Source organism: Littorina saxatilis, linkage group LG15, assembly GCF_037325665.1.
Source record: "Littorina saxatilis isolate snail1 linkage group LG15, US_GU_Lsax_2.0, whole genome shotgun sequence".
Taxonomy (NCBI): domain Eukaryota; kingdom Metazoa; phylum Mollusca; class Gastropoda; order Littorinimorpha; family Littorinidae; genus Littorina; species Littorina saxatilis.
The window spans coordinates 42,435,394-42,458,335 of record NC_090259.1 but is presented as its reverse complement, the minus strand read 5'-3'; the positions used below and the strand labels follow the sequence as shown (position 1 = coordinate 42,458,335).

General features: G+C 42.1%; 1 protein-coding gene across 8 annotated transcripts in view; it reads right to left on the bottom strand.

Moving 5' to 3' along the window:
• Nucleotides 1-22,942, bottom strand: part of LOC138949369 (spectrin alpha chain-like) — a 90,524-nt gene that overhangs the window by 58,569 nt on the left and 9,013 nt on the right. For 4 of the 8 annotated variants that reach the window (XM_070321180.1, XM_070321179.1, XM_070321182.1 and 1 more), the window contains exons 2-17: nucleotides 21,485-21,766; nucleotides 20,912-21,037; nucleotides 19,869-20,009; nucleotides 17,630-17,713; nucleotides 15,487-15,683; nucleotides 14,224-14,368; nucleotides 11,001-11,117; nucleotides 10,299-10,472; nucleotides 9,242-9,343; nucleotides 8,362-8,499; nucleotides 7,342-7,452; nucleotides 5,473-5,706; nucleotides 5,093-5,235; nucleotides 2,998-3,059; nucleotides 2,392-2,504; nucleotides 932-946 (exon numbers count right to left, since the gene is read on the bottom strand). In XM_070321180.1, coding sequence (XP_070177281.1) covers nucleotides 932-946; nucleotides 2,392-2,504; nucleotides 2,998-3,059; nucleotides 5,093-5,235; nucleotides 5,473-5,706; nucleotides 7,342-7,452; nucleotides 8,362-8,499; nucleotides 9,242-9,343; nucleotides 10,299-10,472; nucleotides 11,001-11,117; nucleotides 14,224-14,368; nucleotides 15,487-15,683; nucleotides 17,630-17,713; nucleotides 19,869-20,009; nucleotides 20,912-21,037; nucleotides 21,485-21,754 — 2,172 coding nt within the window. In that variant the 5' untranslated portion in view covers nucleotides 21,755-21,766. The remainder of the gene's footprint in view (nucleotides 1-931; nucleotides 947-2,391; nucleotides 2,505-2,997; nucleotides 3,060-5,092; nucleotides 5,236-5,472; nucleotides 5,707-7,341; nucleotides 7,453-8,361; nucleotides 8,500-9,241; nucleotides 9,344-10,298; nucleotides 10,473-11,000; nucleotides 11,118-14,223; nucleotides 14,369-15,486; nucleotides 15,684-17,629; nucleotides 17,714-19,868; nucleotides 20,010-20,911; nucleotides 21,038-21,484; nucleotides 21,767-22,942) is intronic. The other 4 variants (XM_070321181.1, XM_070321184.1, XM_070321185.1 and 1 more) reach the window with 1 other exon arrangement.

Below are 22,942 nucleotides of genomic sequence, written 5' to 3'. Positions count from 1 at the left end.
GGGGGTGGGTGGTGGGTGGTGGGTGGTGGGTGCCAGGGTTGAGGGAGTTCGTGGACGATGGTAGTGTAAGGGTGAAATGTGACAGTGTTTGGGGGAAGAAGGACATCTCACAACACACTTTCCAGTTATGTGCAAAAGAATGTCCACAGGTTAACATTTACTGTCCTTTTAAAAAAAAATATCATTTTTGAACTTTTTGGACTCAACAGGGTCAAACCTATCAACATACCCAATAGTTTTGTGAAATTACACAAACTGAACAGGTTATTTTGCTTGCAACTCTGTGCACATTTTGTGTAAATCCTGTACTCACTGGCAACACTGAGTTTCTTTATTCTATATCTTTACAGAGAGAAAAAAAACTATACAGAAAAGACAGAGAAGGTTAGTTCGCATGACAGAAAGCCCTCTGTACACAGAAATATTCCCAGTCCCAGATTCCAATGTGAAATGCCAACATGATAATTTTTACTCTCGCTACGATTCTAGCATAACATATGCTTATAATCTTCCAAACCAGAATACCACAGGTGAAAACCCATCATCCCAGTGCCTTTGCAATGTAAGGTTTATGTTTGCCCTAGTATCATTGATAAATTAGTAAATATCATCTTATTGCATGAAATGACCCAATAGCCATCAAAAGCTTCTTTTTCAGAATATATATATATATATATATACAAATCCTGTTCCGATACTCTCTCCTGACTTCAACATGTACAAATATAAAGCCATGACCAATGCCAAGCAAAACTAGCTCGTACACACACACACACACACACGTGTGTACAATCAGCCTATACTGTATACGCTGGCCAAGCAAGAATTGCACTGAAAATGTACGTATTACACTCGCTCTTGGACAAGCAGCTCTGGTAGTGGAAGGGATTCAAAATGAGGATGAACTGATGATAAAACAGAGAAAACTTACTGATCGTTGGATAAGCTAGCAAAGAATCAACCAAAAATCAGAGATCAGAAAGGCAGAGTAGCACATTGAAACACCCAGAAGATAGCACATTTTCTTTCTTTTTTTGTAAAAGAATCAACAATGAGACCACAAAAAAATCGCCTCATTTTTATCAACAAATCAGAACCAAAACCAAAATTTCACTGAAAAAGATAGACACCGAGGAATGTTTACACTAAAGACAAAAATCACATGGTTTCAGAATAAAATCAGCAAAAACAATAGTGACAATAATAGCATAATGGATTGTTTAAAGATTACCATCGCCTATCACTACAAGCTTATCTGAAATTTCAACACACATAATCCTGCAAAAAGAATGAATAGCAGCAGAAAAACAACAATATTCTAACAGTAATATCAATTCCAAAAGAGTAAGAAATAACAAAAAAATCTTCAGCAAATCAGTTTTCTTCTACAACCCCCGAAGTCAGGTTTGTGAGCTGAACGTTTCTCTGTGTCCTTGCCTGCATCTATTTCATTGTTAATTTGTCTGTGTCTCTATGTGTGTCATCCTTTGAGTCTGAGTAATCAGCGCACAAACTAATTGTTGATCATCAGACTGTTCTTCAATAGGCCGAATTACTGCGAATGTTTTGTATTGCCAATTCATTTCAAAACGGAACCATGATTGTTTTTGTTTTTTTCTAAATATTCTTGAATCATTTTGTCTTCATCACTGGTTCACCAACTATGAGTCTCTCTTACTGTTAACATTTTTCCTTTCGAGTTCAGTTTCAGAAATTCAAACGCTCTTTGATCCTTTTAACACGTACGAGTAACTGACCCCCTACAAGGAAGCCCCTTTGCTCATGACAGCAAAATCTCACTTTAAAATAAAATCTACTTCCAAAAGCACCCCACTCCTAAAAGTGTTAATATATCAACTACCACCCCCCCAAAAAAGCCCCATCGCTAATGACAGCAAAATGTCACTTAAATTTATCACAAATGAAAGATCAAATCAACATCTCAAGCCCCCCACTCCTAATAACGTCAATATATCAACTGTCACCATAAAAGGAAGAACCATTGCTAATGACAGCAAAATTTCACTTACATTTATCACAAATAAAAGATCAAATTGACATAGATCTACAAGCCCCCCATTCCATACAGCGACAATACATATCAACTGCCACCCTAAAAGGAAGCCCCATCACTAATGACAGAAACATTTCACTCAAATAAAACAATTCTACAAGCCCTCCACTCCTAATTGCATCAATATATCAACTATCACTCTAAAAAGAAGCCCCATTGCTATTGACAGGATAATTCCACTTTCATTTAAAAAATAAAATTAAAATTAAAATTAAAATGACCTCTACAAGCCCCCACTTCAAACTGCAGAGAAACACTGAACAGAAACAAAGCAAGGGGCACAACAAAGGGGAAAGGTGTGGGTGTAGTTGTCTCACCTTGCCGTAGTCCTCGGAGACGAGGGAAGATTCAATGTCATGCAGCCAGCGTTCCACATCCTCTACGTTACGGTTGAACTGCTGCTGGCCGCACGCTTCAGACAGCTTGGCACCTTTACACAGAGACATAGTAGCAAACATTGGTTAAAGGGTGAGTCACACAGCTTTGCAACTTCACACAAAAACATAGTGGCAGACACTAATTAAAGTGTGAGTCACCAGTGCTTAGAAACTATGCTTTTAGCTGCAGTCGTAGCTGAATTTTGATGCAACTGAAACAATGTAAACCCTTGTATATTAAACAAGTTCCCCTTGGTTGAGAAGCAATAAGAATTGGGTTTCTGAGCTGGTGATGTGAGATGTCTCAAAGTTAGTGCTCTGTGTTCACAATGTCTAAACTTCACATGGTTTTGTTAACACTTCCCCTTTTTCGCAAGCTTTTTCCTAACTGTTTGTAAACTTGACAAATGTTTATCCTAGTGATGTTGATGAAAAAAAAAAAAACTTTTCACAACCGTTGTCAAAAGTGATGCAGATGCCGTGAGAATAGCAAGTGTGTAGTGAACACTCACGGTGGACGTTCCCCAGCTAAACAAGCACACTCACCTTTCTTCTCTGTCTGCGCCAAGAGGGTCTCCCACAGCTTCTCAATCTCGTTCACACGCTCCCTGTCAAAAGGCAAAGATTACAATTACAAAACAAGCTCAAATAGAAGAAACATTGAAGATTTGGTAGTATCAATCAGTAACACTGACATGTATTAAAGCCGATGCTAATGCGTTTACACCTTCAACAAGCTAAAGAGAAGAGCGCAGATTTCAGTCTGCTTTGTTCACATCTACTGCGCTGCATTTATGAATTGCACATTATGTGCTCTGAGACTACAGTAAAACCTGCATCTAGCGGACCCTTATTTCGGCGGACACCTTAGCATAACGGACAATTCAAGTGAGGATGGATGTATTTTACACTCAAAAACACGGACACCCTTTTTTGGTCCCGATTGGGTTCGTTACTTGTCAACAACGGACAAACCCTTGAAGCAGACAGCTTTTAGCAGACGCTGGTCCGCCATCTTGGTTCTGCAAATACAATCTCGCTGGCGATGTGAACGCGCCAGAAGCTTATTTTGTAAGCCAATGACAGCACTTGAAAGCAGTTGATTTTTGTATGGTGCACGCTCATTGGTCGATGCCGTGAACTCACAAACATTTGCATTTCGGGTTTCTACTTTCTGTACTGTGATGCATCTTCGTCTCATCCTTCGTCTTCGTCTCATCATGCCAAAACAAACATTTTTGAGTTTAGAAGAGAGAGTCGATGTCATAAAGAAATTGGACAAGGGGCTGTCCGTTCGAAAAGTTGCTGATGAGCTGAATTGCAGAAAAACTCAAATTTCGAACATAAAAGCTGATCGAACACAAATTCTCAGTCAGTGGGAATCCGGTGCCAGATCGACGGCAAAATGTGTTAAGAGAAGAAAAACAACCTATCATGAGTTGAACTAAGAACTCTTCGAGTGGTTTTCAACAGCTCGATCAAAGAATCTTCCCGTGAATGGCCCATTGCTTCAGGTCATAAGAAACCGATTGCAACTCTCTCTCTCTCTCTCTCTGACTTTTTCCGCAAACCCCAGTGATAAACTTACTGATTGTGGTTTTGTACATACATGTTGCAGCATATCCTTGAACTTTTTCTCTTTGTCACTTTCTGCATGACTAATGCACAGTTTGGAATTTTTATTAACAATTGTTTTTCTGAACATCAAGTTTTGATTTTCATTTTTATTACATGTAATGAAAGAAAATGAAAGAACTAGTCTAAACATGCATAGACACTCTATTTACATTTATATCTAAACATGCACACATACATACAATAAAACTACATGTACCACAAACAAACAATCATGTAATTCATTTGGCTGTTGGGTTTTTTTTTCTCCAAAAAAACTGTTGGCGCATTCATATTCATAAGAAAGGACACCTTGCTACAAAGGACAGTGGCAAGGCTCCCCAAGAGCGTCCTTTGCTCGCAGGTTTTACTGTACCACGAAAAAGATAAACAATAACTACAAATTTCACACAATAAAAGCAAAACAATTGAAAAACACAATGTTAATGGGAGTAATGCTGCTTTAACTGTATAAAAGTCATCTCTCTATTCCCCACACACATACATGCACACAAACACACACACACACACACACACACACACACACACACACACACACACGAACACACACACACAAACACACACACACACACACACACACACACACATACACACACACACACACACACAAACACACACACACACACACACAAACACACACACACACACACACACACACACAACACACACACAAACACACACACACACACACACACTATCCCAAACCCTCATATGCAACATCAACAGCCATCAGGCAAAACAGGGGCCCGCTGCCGAACTGCAGAGAACTGCGGACTTATGGCAGCCACCGACCTGAGGATATGACGGCCATGAACACCGAACGCAGAAGAAGAAGAATCAGACACAACATCAATATTTACCTGACCACTTCTTCTTCTATGTTGATGGGCTGAAACTCCCACGTTTACTCATGTTTTTGCACGAGTGGGCTTTTACGTGTATGACAGTTTTTACCCCGCCATTCAGGCAGCCATACTCTGAATCCAGGGGAATTTTCCTGACTGACCTGATAATGTCCTTGGCGTAGTGGTCATTATCGACCAGCTCGTTGCCAGAGGTGCGGATGGATTCGATGCGGTTTCGATTGGCTTCCACCTCCGCCTCAAAGTTCTGGTGTTTCTGCAACTTGGTCTGCAGGTTAGTTGGGTCCTGAAAACACAAACAGTTACAGTTATATTTACCTGAGAACATGAACATTAACAGTTATATTTCTTATTTTTGGCAGACCACTTTGAAGTTTGTGAAGTTTGTGACAAATTACAGAAAGTCGAAAAATATTACAAGAAGACTAACTATTTTAGATTCATTCAGTGCGACAACAAAGTCTTGATGTAGCAGAATCTGGATACACACACACCCAACCCCCCAACACACGCACACTCTTACCAAGTAGCTCTCATCAGAGGCTGTCTTGAGCTTCTCTTGGATCCAGCCCTTGGTCTCGTCACAGTCACGCTCGAACAGCTGGAACTGGTAGGACAGCTCCAACTGCTGTCGCCGCAGCGCCGACCTCTCGTACAGCAGGTTACGACGACGCAGCAGCTGATCACGACGCTGAGCCACCTCGTCCGCAGCGTAGTGCTCGCCCTCGATCAGCTTGCTGGCAAACTCGTCCAGGGCCTGTGCACGGAATAAAGGATATGTTATTGGTCCAGTGTTCTACCTCGATCAGCTTGCTGGCAAACTTGTCCAGGGCCTGTGCACGGAATAAAGGAATGTTATTGGTCCAGTGTTCTAACTCGATCAGCTTGCTGGCAAACTCGTCCAGGGCCTGTGCACGGAATAAAGGAATGTTATTGGTCCAGTGTTCTACCTCGATCAGCTTGCTGGCAAACTCGTCAAGGGCCTGTATGCAATACAGAATTTCATTTTACTTCATCCATTATCTCAATGCTGGGAAATTCGTGTCGCTTCCTCCCAGTGGAAAGCTAGCCGCAACAAGAGTCGCGCTACCCAGGTGTGTGCGTTTATAGATGTAATCAGCCACCTACACTTATGGAAGAATGACTGAGGTCTTTTACGTGCCACTATGGTGACACGGGGGTGGGACATGGATACCGTCTCTTGAGTCTGCACATATAGTTGACCTGTGTCCGTCCCTGCTGGGATTCGAACCTGCCACCTTGGGATCACAAGTCCAGTGCTCTACCAACTGAGCTACCCAGCCCGGTGTTCTTTAGGAGTTTGCCTCGGTGTTGCAGTTGCGAAAACACACCAGTGAAAAAGTCTTTGAATAAGTTTATTGGCTCTTTCAAAAACATTGCTTTATATTTGTTCTAACTGATAATGTATTAGTATTTGATTCTGCTGATGCCAGTGAGAGAAAACTGACTATTACTTAAAAATTAATCAACTATTAGTAAAATCAAATGGCTAAGTAGTTGAGTAAGAGAATCGTGGGGGCTTAGCCTAAACTTTTGAGATATCACACCTGACACACCACACTTTTCCACAGGTGTTTAATCAGAAAAACAAAAACTACTGTATTATCAATCAAACTATAAATTATAGGTGAAAACTGATCCTTCTACAATCAAAAAACAAGAAAGGTAGGTTGTTGGAACGTTTGTTATTGACAAAAATTGTATTGTTTTGTCAATAACAAACGTTCCAACAACCTACCCTTCTTGTTTTTTTATTCTGAATTTTGGAACGTTGGCAGTTTCTTTGTTTTTGGATTTGATCCTTCTACAATCAAGAAAGAGACCCTTGACTGCTGAGCCTGCCCCTTTCTGATATCAAATCTGTCGCATTGTTCCACAGGTAGTTTGTTTGTTTGTTTGTTTGCTTAACGCCCAGCTGACCACGAAGGGCCATATCAGGGCGGTGCTGCTTTGACATAGAACGTGCGCCACACACAAGACAGAAGTCGCAGCACAGGCTTCATGTCTCACCCAGTCACATTATTCTGACACCGGACCAACCAGTCCTAGCACTAACCCCATAATGCCAGACGCCAGGCGGAGCAGCCACTAGATTGCCAATTTTAAAGTCTTAGGTATGACCCGGCCGGGGTTCGAACCCACGACCTCCCGATCACAGGGCGGACGCCTTACCACTAGGCCACCGTTCCACAGGTAGTAAATCAACCACTGAAGAAGGTCAAGCCAAGGCCATCTTCATGTATTGTGGCAATCTTCATAACCCTATGCTCAAATGTGTCTTCTGCTAAATCCAATGCTTCTTCCACTACTGCAAAAGATAAGACTTTTTGACTAAAAGTGCAAGCGTACTGAACGAGACTAAGGCTCTGACCTTGATCTTCTCCTCCTGAGCGGCCAGGGACTTTTCGAAATCATCGTGCTTCTTCATCAGGGCTTCCACCGAGTCCAGGGAGTCTCCCAGGTCCTCGTTCACCAGGAAAGCCTGCACAGGCACAGGAAACAACAATGACACATAAATTATTCAAAGAGAGTGATGACCACACACAAGAATGCAAGGTTTGCAAGTCTGGCAATAGAAGATTTATCAATAAAGCCAATACTGAATGCTTATGAAGCAAAGCATGCGAATGAAGATAGCAAGAGATAGATTAGTTTTGTGACTAAGGGATATAAACAATGTAAAGCAACACCACTATTGCCCACATCATTCCTGCAGCTTCTCGCACCCAACCGCCTGCTCTCCTCCCCCCCACCTTTTGCCCATCCCTCCTCCCACCCCCTTACGCATCTGTTCCCAGGAATCGTCACCTTGCACCCTCCTTCACTCCTTCATCGATCTTTCTCCGAGTCTCTTACGTATTTAAGATTCTGTTCACGTACCCAATATTTGATGCCGAAGGTTATACCTACCTTTTCTTTGGCCCAACACACTCCAACCTGCGACTGACTGGCTACTTGAATTTCATGTCCGCTTAGACCAGTTAGATATGGTGTGATATTTTGAACAAGCCCACTACGGCTGCCTTCTTGACACACCATGTACCAGCATTAGGCTTGTCTCTTTAACTCATTGTCTCCCAGGTACGGCTATATCCGTACCCACTCATATGGCTCTATCTGACCACGTACGGATATATCCGCTCAGACTGTTAGCTTCAGTCGCTTCCTGTAACGTCCATCTAACGCCTGCATTCCAGCGTGTTGATACACAGTTATTACACAGTTACTAAAATTCTGCAGCACAGCTGGTCTCGGCTAAAAAAAAACCTTGGTCAACATAGGTGGGGTAGAAAGTGTTAAAGTATCAAGATACGATCATGGTAATGAGAGACAACAGATGATGCATGCCTGTCTTTGTGTTTTTCAAGCCCTGAGACAAGGTGACACCTACCTCCTGTTTGGTCATCCAAGCGTCGGCCTGCTCGGTGTCCCTGACGAAGAGCTGGAGGTCCATGCACTGCTCATACTGGATACGTCGCTCCTCCCACAGCTCCAGCAGGCTCTTCTTCTCGAACTCCAGCACCGACAGCTGAAAACACATTGCGTACGTTCATCACCGAGTCACAGATACTTAATATTTGGTATATACATGTATCTTTTGCCTTTGGGAATTCCCTCAATATCCCTGGGGATAGCGTGCACTAGGGACAGCGTGCAGGCTCTTCTTCTCGAACTCCAGCACTGACAGCTAAAAACACATGGCGTACATTGATCTCTGAGTCTAATGAACACACATTTAACATAATGCTTTCACAGATACGTTCAGCTGGTTTGAAATTTGACAGCTTCCAGTTCAACGGTACAGTCATCAAAATGTTCATGATTGTTCTGCTCCTTTCCAAGTTAAAACCCCCTATGTTAAAAGGCCAATATAGGGTGGTAAGCAGACTCAATAGATGTAGCTCTGTTTTTGTTGTTGTCTGGACTGCATGTGGTGTCCCTGACCATGCTCAATTTAGCTCTGTGGCCTTCCACTGTTACAGGGTCTGTTGCTCCAGGACCAAGTGTGTGGCTTTAATCTTTGCTGTCAATGTTGATTCTTTCTCACGTCAGCTCATATGCAGTTTCAATTGCCTCTAGTACTGTTTCAAAATATTAACATTGTGGAACAGAGTCCTAATCTCACATCATGATGGGTTTAAAAGACTGGTTTGAAATTTGAGAGCTTCGAGTACAATCAGTTTAACACCTCACAAAAAAATCATCCAGTAAGAATTCACTCATTCACTCTGCTGCATCAGAAAGTCAATCAAAATGGTGGTCAGTCCTACCTTCTCGCGGACTTCGTCAGCAGCGTAGTGGTTGGAGTTGACCAAACGTTCTCCGGCCTCGTCACATGACACAAAGCTGTCCTCACGCGCGTCAATCTCGCCCTGCACAAAGTAAAGGAACAATTTTAATGTATGACAGTGGAAATCTGCACTGATGAAAGGAGGAAGTTTGGGTCTCCTTTTTTTGACATCAGTATCGAGCTATGTCCAGCAGTTAGTGCTAAAAAAAAAATTCATTGCCAAAGCCCCTCCCCCCTGTAAGCCCGAGACCAGACCCATTAACTTTGAAAACAACAGCAGTTTTGTAGCTTATCTACTTATTCATCATCTTACAGTCAAGGCATATGGTTGTGAGTTTTCACTCCCTGGAGCAACAGCATGGGATTATGAGATCCTTCCACACTACCTCTAACAAATCAGAAGAAGATATTATTCATCCTACCATGGTTATCACAACTAATGTTCTCAATAATCTTCAAGCTGTGTTAACTCATTGTCTCTCAGGTACGGATATATCCGTACCGACTCATAGGGCTCTATCTGATCTGGTATGGATATATCCGCTCAGACTGTTAGCTTCAGTCACTTCCTGTAACGTCCATCTAACGCCTGCATTCCAGCGTGTTGATACATAGTTACTACGATTCTGAGTGACCTGCTGCAGCTGTGCTCGGCTAAAACAAACTTGGTCAACATAGGTGGGGTAGAAAGTGTTAAGCACCTACTTCCTTGTGCTGATTTTGACTAACATAAAAAAAAATAAGTTGTGCTGATTATGACTAAGATAAGTACAAAACCCCTACAGCTGGGGCTTTGAAATATATGCTCTAAATTTCTCAGGTGCCAGGAGTCTAGTTCCACATAACTCTCACTTACTCTATTGCACATTGCGCATTTAGGGCCCTTACTTCCCTTTGTTTCTGAGATTTTGAAGTATACGGCAAATCATAAATAAACATAAAAATCATAAATAAACTTAAAAATCAAACATAAAAATGGTAAATAAACATAAAAATCGTAAATAAACGTGAAAATCTCATGTCTGAATTACAATTACCTTGTGCTCTTGGTGTCTCTCCAGTAGAGCCTCAGCACCGGCCACGTCCTTGGCCAGCTCGTCGGCCGAGATGATGGCCTTCATGTCGCTGATCCACGACACAAGGTCGCGGAAGTCAGCCAGGAAGCGGTGTAGGTAGTAGGAGTCGTCCAGACGGGACTTGCGGTCAGACGCCTGTGCAATTACAGAAAATAGGTTTCATTAGCTATAGCAGCTGTTTTGGTTAGCTACATTGATAGATAAAATACAAGTGTACCTTTAAAACATCTTAAGGAAAGAAATATACCTCTACATTTCCCCCCTTTAAGACTTTGCCTTTTCAGGTCTTCTGTTCATAACATCCATAAATTTACCATAAATATAGATTTTTTTTTATCAAAACAGCACAAAAGTCAGACCATTTGTCCTACAAACTTGCCACATAGTTGGACGGGTGATACATAAGCTGAAGTTAATGCACACCAAATATGAAGTAATTCGGTCAACAGATGTAGAATTTATTTGCATGTTTATGGGTTGTCTCCCTGTACCTGATTTTTTTTTCAGATTTATGGTACAGTGGAACCCCCTTTTAAGACCTCCAAAAATGTCAGAAAATCAGGTCTAAAAAAGAGGGGGGAGTCTTAAGTTGAGGGGTCTTAAAAGGGGGGTTCCACTGTAGTCTTAATTAAGAGAGGGTAGCACTGTGAAATGCTGACTGACCTTGTTCCTCAGTTGCTCCCAGTTGTGCTCCATCTCTTGCTGCTTGCCGCTGATCTGCTCGCCCTGCTCCGGGTGGGTGCCTTGAAGTCTCACAGACTCCTGGCTCAGGGCGTTCACCTGCACAGAGAGAGAGAGAGAGAAGTGATTATATTGAATAATCATGGGTGGGACTGAAAAATGTCATGAATCCTTAACCGAAAAAAGAAAAAGAAAGAAAAAAAGGCCATAATCGAATCCGGATTTCCGGCACATACCGGAAGAATCCCACCCATGATAATGATGCAATTTGAGCTGACATGTTTCTTTCCTTCATGAGCCACCAGAAATATTATCAACTTTTTAAAGGTAAGTTCGTAGATCTTATCAACATGTTTTTCACTCTTCCCGCAACCCCCTAGTCCATTACCACCCACCCACTCCTGGGGCCGGTAATATGAACAGCGTATTTTGGACGGTCGAGCAACCACAGTCGACTGACTGTCAAGTCAGTTGACTGCAGTCTGCTGACCGGCCGTGTTTTGACGGGTAATATGTGCAGCGCGGTAGCACTGACAGTCGGCTGACTAGACAGTCAGCCGCTCAGTGGTATTTTTAGAACATTACAACTTCCGATGTAAACATCGGTCCTGTTTTGGCGGTACCGGTATCTAAATTTCGGCGCCGACCCTAAACTTTTTTTTTCCAAACTCAAATTTTTTATTTTTTTTTTGGGTGGTAAAGGACAGGGTGAGAAAATTTGATCATTAAAAATCTGAAAAATGTAAAAAAAATATTGTTTTTAGAAAACGATCCAAATTTACGTTCATCTTATTCTCCATCATTTGCTGATTCCAAAAACATATAAATATGTTATATTTGAATTAAAAACAAGCTCTGAAAATTAAATATAAAAAAATTATTATCAAAATTAAATTATCGGAATCAATTTAAAAACATTTTCATCTTATTCCTTGTCGGTTCCTGATTCTAAAAACATATAGATATGATATGTTTGGATTAAAAACACGCTCAGAAAGTTAAAACAAGTAGAGACACTGCGGTCGATCGACCGAAAAAGGTGCCTGTAAGCCCAACCGCAGTCGGGCGACTGTTTTCAGTTGGACCGGCAGTTGTTCGCGCTCATATTACTGACTTTTGCGGTTCAACGTCGACCCACCGTCAGTTTCACGGTCAGCCGACCGATGACTAGCTACATATTACCGGACCCTGAACTCAGTTTCTGTATCAATGCAGGCTGCGAGGTTGGGTTTCTTCTCATCCCGCACAACCTCCCAAGACCTCCATCCTGACAAAGCAATCAGACGCCTGAACTCAGTTTCTGTATCAATGCAGGCTGCGAGGCTGGGTTTCTGCTCATCCCACACAACCTCCCAAGACCTCCATCCTGACAAAGCAATCAGACGCCTGAACTCAGTTTCTGTATCAATGCAGGCTGTGAGGCTGGGTTTCTGCTCATCCCACACAACCTCCCAAGACCTCCATCCTGACAAAGCAATCAGACGCCTGAACTCAGTTTCTGTATCAATGCAGGCTGCGAGGCTGGGTTTCTGCTCATCCCGCACAACCTCCCAAGACCTCCATCCTGACAAAGCAATCAGACGCCTGAACTCAGTTTCTGTATCAATGCAGGCTGCGAGGCTGGGTTTCTGCTCATCCCACACAACCTCCCAAGACCTCCATCCTGACAAAGCAATCAGACGCCTGAACTCAGTTTCTGTATCAATGCAGGCTGTGAGGCTGGGTTTCTGCTCATCCCACACAACCTCCCAAGACCTCCATCCTGACAAAGCAATCAGACGCCTGAACTCAGTTTCTGTATCAATGCAGGCTGCGAGGCTGGGTTTCTGCTCATCCCGCACAACCTCCCAAGACCTCCATCCTGACAAAGCAATCAGACGCCTGAACTCAGTTTCTGTATCAATGCAGGCTGCGAGGCTGGGTTTCTGCTCATCCCACACAACCTCCCAAGACCTCCATCCTGACAAAGCAATCAGACGCCTGAACTCAGTTTCTGTATCAATGCAGGCTGCGAGGCTGGGTTTCTGCTCATCCCGCACAACCTCCCAAGACCTCCATCCTGACAAAGCAATGAGACGCCTGAACTCAGTTTCTGTATCAATGCAGGCTGCGAGGCTGGGTTTCTGCTCATCCCGCACAACCTCCCAAGACCTCCATCCTGACAAAGCAATGAGACGCCTGAACTCAGTTTCTGTATCAATGCAGGCTGCGAGGCTGGGTTTCTGCTCATCCCACACAACCTCCCAAGACCTCCATCCTGACAAAGCAATCAAATGCCTGAACTCAAGTTTCTGTATCAATGCAGGCTGCGAGGCTGGGTTTCTTCTCACCCTACACAACCTTCCAAGACCTCCATCCTGACAAAGCAATCAGACGCCTGAACTCCATACTGGAGAATGCTGGGAACCCTCAGCCGAGAGAAACAAGAAGAGCAAACGCTCGATCGAGTCACTTTCGCAGTTCTGAATATTATATGAGGCATCAGATGGACAGGAAGAAATTGCTATTCACAACACAATGAGTCACGTTCACATAAAATTTGAGCCCGGTCACTTTTATAGTTTCCGAGAAAAGCCCAACGTTAAGTTGTGTGTTGCCGAACAGAAAAGGCTAGTTATCTCCCTTGTTTTTCTGATAACGTTCGTAAAAGGCTACAGATGTAAATACTTTGATGTAAAGAATAATCCTACAAAGTTTCAATCACATCCGATGAACTTTGTCAAAGATATAAAATGTCTAATTTTTCCTTTGACGCTGACCTGTGACCTTGAAAAAGGTCAAAGGTCAACGAAACCATCGTTAAAGTGTAGAGGTCATTGGAGGTCACGACTAAACAAAATATGAGCCCGATCGCTTTGATAGTTTCCGAGAAAAGTCCAACGTTAAGGTGGTGTCTACGGACGGCCGGCCGGACGGCCGGCCGGACAGACTAACACTGACCGATTACATAGAGTCACTTTTTCTCAAGTGACTCAAAAATCCGTAACACCTTACACGGATCTAGCCAGATGCAAAGTTTTTTCTTCTTCTTATAGATAGATCTACCAGTTATTAATGTTTGTTGTGTATGCTGTTTGTTCACTTTCACAGACCCATAGGTCCAAGTTCTCTTGAAACTTCTATTCATGAAATTATTTTGTGTTTTGAGCCATTTATAACGGAAGTCATGAATGAGCCGGCATCTGCGTGTCTAGGTGTAGTTTACCTTCTCCTCCAGAGCAGCAAGGTCGCGCTCCACACCCTCGTGTTTGCGTTGCAGGGTCTGCACGCTGGCAAGGTCACGGCCATAGTCGTCTGTCGACAGCACTGCGTCCTTCTCCTGAATCCAGGCGATGGTCTCGTCAGCGTCCCTAATACAGATAAATAAAATAATTTACAACCAAGTTCAGGTCTAATTAACACCACTTAGGTCGTCATCATGCTACAGGGTAATGTTGAGAGAAAAAAATTCCTTGAAACTATTTAACACCTTCATCTCACAGGTTAGTTATATTGAAACTGGACTTGGCAGATATTATCAAAAATGTTTCTTGTACAGATACTGTAGTTACTTATACTACATTTTCACAACTTACACCTCCTGATATTAAACTAAACAACAAGAAGAGCAAACGCTCGATCGAGTCACTTTCGCAGTTCTGAATATTATATGAGGCATCAGATGGACAGGAAGAAATTGCTATTCACAACACAATGAGTCACGTTCACATAAAATTTGAGCCCGGTCACTTTTATAGTTTCCGAGAAAAGCCCAACGTTAAGTTGTGTGTTGCCGAACAGAAAAGGCTAGTTATCTCCCTTGTTTTTCTGATAACGTTCGTAAAAGGCTACAGATGTAAATACTTTGATGTAAAGAATAATCCTACAAAGTTTCAATCACATCCGATGAACTTTGTCAAAGATATAAAATGTCTAATTTTTCCTTTGACGCTGACCTGTGACCTTGAAAAAGGTCAAAGGTCAACGAAACCATCGTTAAAGTGTAGAGGTCATTGGAGGTCACGACTAAACAAAATATGAGCCCGATCGCTTTGATAGTTTCCGAGAAAAGTCCAACGTTAAGGTGGTGTCTACGGACGGCCGGCCGGACGGCCGGCCGGCCGGACAGACTAACACTGACCGATTACATAGAGTCACTTTTTCTCAAGTGACTCAAAAAATGCCAACTGGCTCACTTCCAGTATAGCAATGGGTGGGGTCTTCACCGCACAACAAAATGAAAATCTCCTTAAAGCAAAACAATCATCGTCACTGCAACTCTATCAATTAAATGTCTCACTGCACTATTCACCAACCCCTGCCAAAAGAGTGATGGTTTCTTTCACATCTAAACCTTCCCCAAAATTATCCGGTGTCTATCTCACAATCACAGGAGCTTTACACAATACCGCCTGGTCAACCCTGAAACAGATGGAACAACCTTTCACAAATAAACCTCCCAAAATGTTTTCATCATCTCCAATCTCACCGGTTAAATCTCTGAATCTCATGGGCGCCGTAGAGACGCTCCTGGCGCAGAAGGGAGAGATTCTTGAGACGTTTCCAGGCTTCATTGACCTCCTCCTGTTTCTGACGGATGGTATCCTCGTCGGGGTGACCGTCGCTGACCAGCTGTTCGGCCAGAGTGTTGACCTCTGACACTTGGTCTTCATGGTTTTGAATGTCCTAGGAATGGGGCAAGAAAAATGTTACTAAGAGAAAAATGTTATCAGCTGTAAGGAAATAAAATTGTCTTGTGTGTGTGTGTGTGTGTGTGTGTGTGTGTGTGTGTGTGTGTGTTTTGTGTGTGTGGTTGCGCGATTATTTTGCTATTGTACATCGCCGTGAACTCTTGGGAGAAGGGGCAATTAACCCTTACACTGGTGCAATTCTGTAACACATGTTACATAGCCACTGGTGAATTAACAGAGAGAAAAATAAAGAAAACGGTCATATAGGTTTTTGCATCCATGGGAGGTAATCGGAACCGACCAAACAGACTGAGCCAGTAGCGCGACATATGACGTGACAACCAGGAGACAGTATACGTAAAGTAGCGTAAGGGTTAATAAGAGTCCATTATTATTTATTATTCTCTAGTTTTACTTTCTGTTTACCTCAAATATTTCATGTGAAATACTTTTTTTTATGAATTTTTCCCTTTCTCAAAGCAACAACAACTAGATCTAAAAAAAATTTTGAAGAGGTAAAAATGTTTTAAGCATTCTGAAAATGATATTCTGTTCTCTCCACTATTTCATCCATTTTTAACCTGAAATATTTCATGTACCATATTTCCATTTTTTTTCTTTCTCAAATAAATAAGTCATATCTTTGTCGCAAATTTAAAATTGTAATGTAAAACTGACAGAAATATCAGGCACTAGACTAAAAGGGTGAAAGGCAGTGTAACACCAAGTCTGCAAAAACTGCAGACCTGCCTACCCTCCCAAAGGTAAATTAGGGAGATCCTCCAAAGCTGGCCGGGGTCCAGGGGCCGCCAAGGCCCCGGTGGGGTCCAGGGGCAACGCCCTGGTGGGGGGTTCAGGGGGGCGAAGCCCCCCGACCGAAAATGGTTTTAAGGATTTATAAAGTGTATTTTGAGGCCTTTCCTAACACCAAATAAATGGGATATGCCTTTTTGAAAAGCTATGAAAAGTACAATAAAACTATAACAGAGCTTGGTTTTCTTTGAGAAGACAGCTCATATGACTGGCCTGGCAGTTGTAATCACATCTACATCAAGTGTATGTATTAAGCAATGGCTTGAAAAAGACAGCATGGGACAGGCAGATAAAATATGTGAACATATTTTAGTGACTTTTCACTCCAGGAAAACCCAATTCATACAGATGAAAACAAGGTCATTCAAGAAATATATGACTAGATTTATTTTGCCAGCTCTTGGATTCAAAATGAATACATTTACTCTCAACAGGGCCATATTTCACAGAGAAGAAAAAGTAATACTGATTGGTGCAGGTGAGAACAAACGTAAGGAATTCAATACCAATATATGAACAATAAAAATCAAAATTGCTTGAACAGTAAAAACCAACTTCACTTCAAACGCCGCAATGAGCAAAATGGGGGGCTTTCGTAGACTTCTCCATGTTTTCCAACTTATAGTACTCGTCTTTCCACTTCTGCATGTATTTCTTCGATTTCACTTTCTGCTGATGCTCAAATGGTGCTGTCGATTCGTCGTCTGTCTCATGCAGACGTTTCTCAGCTTCTTTACCCGCCATCGCGACAATCCGCGTCAACAGAGCTTCGCAAGTCAAGCTTAGCGATTGGTCGTTGTATCTGAGTAAACCAATCATAACAGCCGAAGCAAAAACGCTTGGCGGCACCGGAAGCTGTACTCAGCCCAGGCGTCTAAAAGCCCAAACCATGTACAACACGGAACAAATTTCGTTTTTTTTGTTTTTTTTACAGGATTCATTGATGAAATCGGGAGAATTCAAAGTCTAATCGGGAGGTCGGAAGTAACAGACATGAATCGGGAGTCTCCCAAATTTTTCGGGAGAGTAGGCAGGTCTGAAACTGATACTGTATTAGCTCCCTTCCACTGGTAAATGTGACTGTCGTCACCATCCAAAATAACACTCTGGGCAAGAGTACGAACTCACCTTGTGGAACTCATCAAATTTCTTCTGGAGCACTTCAACATGTTCCAGATCTTGTCCAAATTCATCAGACGTCACGAAAGCCTCCTGCAAAAACCATAGAAGTTCCGTCAAGTTTGCTTGTCAAATCAGGGGTGTACCTTAACTTTTTTTGCTACCGGCCAGGGGGGCCGGTAAGTCAAATATTGAACCGGCCCCCCAAAATCCCAACCGGCCCCCAACCTGCCGGGATTTCTTACAACCGCCCCAGCGGCTCGTCGCGTGCTAACCACATACACAAAAGACGTACATTCATACTTATAATGCATACATGTGGATTTGCACTACTAATAACTACCACAAACACACACAAAACTTGATGACTAAAGTGCTATGTTTTAATATAATGATAATTAACCTTGTTTTTATAAAGAATTTAAAATAAAAGCCGCCACAAAGAAACAAGAAATCAAAACCACATTCACACCCTGTCACACAATCACACACTAAACCTCACTAAAAGTTACCCCCTTTATGTACCCCCTACCACACAATTTACAAAGTAATTTACTATGGAACTCTACTTACCACATAAACACACACTACAAAAGAGTAAATCAGCATTTTTTTTTAATTTAAATTATGTTTTTTGTTGTGTAAAACCAAGTATAAAAAGCTGACTACAAAAAAAAATTCTAAGTTGCTTTCTTGTTTTGTTTCTTTTTCTTTATGTCTGTGTTATTAATATTACTGTTAGATCAAGCAGAAGTATAAAAGTTGCATACCAGCCAAATTTACCACAGCTTAAGTCATAAATAATCAAAAGCATTATATTTCATTTCTATTTCCTAATGAAAACAAACAGATGTTCAGATTTCCTGATCCTAGAATTGTTCACAGGTGATCTTTATGCTTTTGATTCAGCAGAGTTGCATCCCTTGTCCTTTTGTTGAAGGTCTGTCTTTTCTTCTTTATCACATATAGTGGATCGGGTTGTTTTTTTTTACTTCCTTAGTTGAAGGGAAATAATTGACAGCAGTAGTACTGTCACTACTTGTACTAAGTTGGTCAGCAAAGCTGGTGTTAACATATTTTTAAAAAAAATGGTCACAATGAGTATCCCTGCAGTCAATGACATAATTATACATTTCCCAGAAACTGGATCAGTGGTACATAGCAGGCACATCAAAGGAAAAATACAGAGGGCTAGGGGGAATATGTTTGCTCTGGATGGGCGGTCAGATCAAAGGCAGATGCATTGTAAAAGCTGGTTGGCCTTGAGACCTGGGTCAATGACCGGTACTTGCAATCTGAACACAGCTGCCTGTGAGACACTGACCTTCTTACTCGGGGTCAATGACCGAGTTTTTATCTGAGAGGAAACTGTTTTACAACATGTGAAAGTCTCTGAAGGATTGGTCAGCGCAGGATAAGATATAAGAGAGGGGGTGAAGTGAATAGCGCAAAGAGGGGGGGACGAAGGGGGTTTTAACTATTTTGACTGCTGATGCAATCGCCAGCGGCTCGTGGCACTGGAGGGGTGATGACACGGGTCAAGTGAGGCGGAGGGGGGTAGCAGTCTAGCCAATGTGTCTGGCCTTGATTGTTGGTAGTCCTGAGTCCTTCTGAAAGTGGGGGAAGGTTGAGTGGGCAGTAGAGAAGTGACAGATTTTGAGATCGCCCGCAGAGATATTTGTTCGCCGGCCGTTCCGATTGACTACGTTGCCTAACAACTTTGTGCTTCAGCGAAATTTGAACTCGCCAGGCGGGCGATTTTAGAGGAATTTCGAACCCGCCCCACGCGATTTGAAGTCGCCGGGGGCGAGCGCCAAAACTCACCCCTGCAAATCATCCCCAAAATGATACAGTACAATTGATAACCAGTACTTTCAATCCACACGCTATCATAGGCATAGGCTTCATTGTCTTTATGAATTACTTTTGACATAAAAATACAAAAAAATGCTCAAGGAAATTAAAGCTGATCATGAATCCAGGAAAAGCAATTCGGGCAACATGAAAGTGGTCACAAAAAGGATACAAATATTTTCCATTACATATTCTAAATAGTTACTGATAACCAACCCTCTAACTTCAAACAATAATGCTGTACACACACGCACACGAACTTGAAAAAAGTTTGTTCACCGAAACTATGCTCCAACCAAATCATAAAAACACAAATCATCGATCGTTAATAATATGAGCTGTTACAATTTGGTCAGAGCATAATTTACAAAACTGATCTATACATAATACGAACCTTGTCGGCGATCCAGAACATGACCTCGCGACATTCACGCATGAACTGCACCAATCGCAGTGCCTGTTGCAGCTTAGTTCCTTTCTCGGCTAGCTTGGACAGCAGGAGTGCCCACAGTCTGTGCAGCTCTTCCAGTCTCTCCTGTAACAAGCACAAATATCCAGACATGAAAAACAAAATTTTACTGATAATATGCAACCACACACATGAAACCATAAAATTATACGCACACTTGCACACAATGTGACACATGTAAAAATAGATGTGCACATAAATGAACACACACAAATAGTACAAAAAACGATCTCATTTAAAAAAGCTGTGTAGGTGTATGACTACAATGAAGAATTTACAAGCTCATACATTATACCAAGCACCCAAAGCTACCAGTTCTTTCTTTCTTTATTTGGTGTTTAACGTCGTTTTCAACCACGAAGGTTATATCGCGACGGGGAAAGGGGGGGGGGGGGGGGGGGAGAGATGGGATAGAGCCACTTGTCAATTGTTTCTTGTTCACAAAAGCACTAATCAAACATTTGCTCCAGGGGCTTGCAACGTAGTACAATATATGACCTTACTGGGAGAATGCAAGTTTCCAGTACAAAGGACTTAACATTTCTTACATACTGCTTGACAAAAATCTTTACAAACATTGACTATATTCTATACAAGAAACACTTAACAAGAGTAAAAGGAGAAACAGAATCCGTTAGTCGCCTTTTACGACATGCTGGGGAGCAACGGGTAAATTCTTCCCCCTAACCCGCGGGGGGTAAAACTACCAGTGTACCATCATTCAGTACAGTGGAACCCCCCCTTGACGACCTCTCCCAATGTAAAACCCTCCTTCCTCACAACCTCTGTCAATTTACCTCCACTGTTAGACGTGCTTTTCTCAGATTTTTGAAGGTGGCAAAAGAAGGGTTCCACTATTGAAATTACATTTTCTCATCCGTCTTCTTGTTGTAGCTGATGTAACTTTTTTGCAAAAAAAATACCAAATCACTGTCATGTCATTACAAAATTCCTTGATGTTTACTTACCTTGATGGTCTCGGAGGCGAAGTGCTGCTGTGAAATCATCTCATTACCGGTCTGGTCGAGCGCCTGGATGGCGTTGGCGTGGGCAGCAACCTCTGCCTCAAACGCCTGGTGCTTTTGGATTTTAGCCTGCAACGCACAACGCATCATTCAGGTAAATTAGCAAGCACTATACTCAGATACTATCACAATAATTCGTCTCCACACCAGAACAGGGTCTTTCAACAACAAATCTGTTAGAAAATAATACTAACCAATGTTTAAACTATAACATGCAAGGAGGAACATCCAATTTCATTCTAATTAAAATTCGATCAGCAAAATGTACAATCCCGACAAGAGTGCAATATGTTTATGTCGCCGGAGTTCACCATTTTGACGTAATTATATAATAAAAACATTTTCCTACCAATGGGGCAAAATAATTAATAGTTGTGAATCCCATTGAAAATATGATGTTGATGCAAACATTTTACTGGAATAAGAAAATAAGAATGGTTGTACATGTATAAAATTGGCTAAACCACTACACTTCCTGACCTAAAACCAGGATTCTAGTTTTTCTGTTATGCCCACCTGTAGGTTGGTGGGATCTTTGTAGCTCTCATCGGAAGCAGTCTGGAGCTTCTCCAGGATCCAGCTCTCCAGCTCATCTGCATCGCGCTTGAAGTACTGGTAGCGCCGGGAGTCCTCTAGCAGGGCCTTGCGGTCACTGCACGCCTGTTTGAAGGCGGCGTAGCGGGTCAAAACCTCGTCACGACGTTGCTGGATGTCCTCAGCCGTCTCCAGAACCTTGATCTCTCGGGGGGCTGTCTCCCCCGCCCCTTGGGGGTTGCCGGAAGCCATCTTCTCTTGGACCTGGAATGAGAAAAGACAAAATGAGAAATAATTACTTAATGAAGTTAATCAATATAAAAATCAATCATAAATACACTGTACATCACGTGCCATCATTCCTAACTTATCCTTACCATTCTGATGAGGTCAGCAACTATTTGACAAAAATGTGATAAAGGATTTCCCGAAACTGGTTGCTGTTGTGTTTTCTTTGTGTTTTGATAATTAGGCTTGTATAAATATAATAGGCTGGTAACTGTTAGATGATTTCATATCTGAATATGTGCAATATACCGAGTTTTCAAAAGCCTGAAATTTCTGGTATGTTTACGTACCAGTATCAATGTTAGTCTATCAGAAACAAAATTGCTGTGTCAGCCCGACCAGTTTTGACTGCACATGCAAAACCAATGCCATCATCATTATGAATTGCCTTACAGTACAGTTTCCAAACTGCTTCTTCGCATCCAACAATGTTCAGAACCTACACAAATTTGTCAAAGCAATGCCCAGTAGAATATTTCCTTTCTACAAAAACAACTTTTGGAGCTAGCTTTTATCAGCAGTCAAACCCATCACCCTTTTCAGTTTGCAACCCTGTACCTTCCTTGCCAATTACAAGTCTGGGGAGTATAGCTGGCAGGGTGCCAGGAGGCACATTACAGGCTGACAGACAGGGCTCCAGCAGGCACTAGCAGCATCCTTACTGAGATAAGAACAGTACTAAGTGTTCTGTGTCTATGATGTAGAAACAACTGCTGAGGCTGGGTATGGGTTATAGCCTCTTGACCCCTTGCATTCCTTGCTTCCTCAAACAACAGCTGTATTTTCTTGGGTGATATTATGTATGGTGGTTGGTCCATGCATGCAACTACAAAGAAGAGATTGATGTAGTCTGTAAACAATGACCGCTTTCAGTAACTGATACATGTACAGACTGTGTACAGAACAAAACCTTGTGTCAGAAAACTGATTAGAGGAAGGATTTCAACACTTTCACCCTTTGATGAGATTCAACCATCAAGTTTCTCATGAGAATGAGACTCAACATTTTCATTTTTTAATGTTAAGTGTTAGGCTATCAGTATCACATATTTAAAGGCACTGGCCTAGTATTTGATTAGGCCCACATGTGGATGTCACAGCACTATACGGCTGTATTTTTTACATAAACACTGTAACATTGAGTCTGTTCAA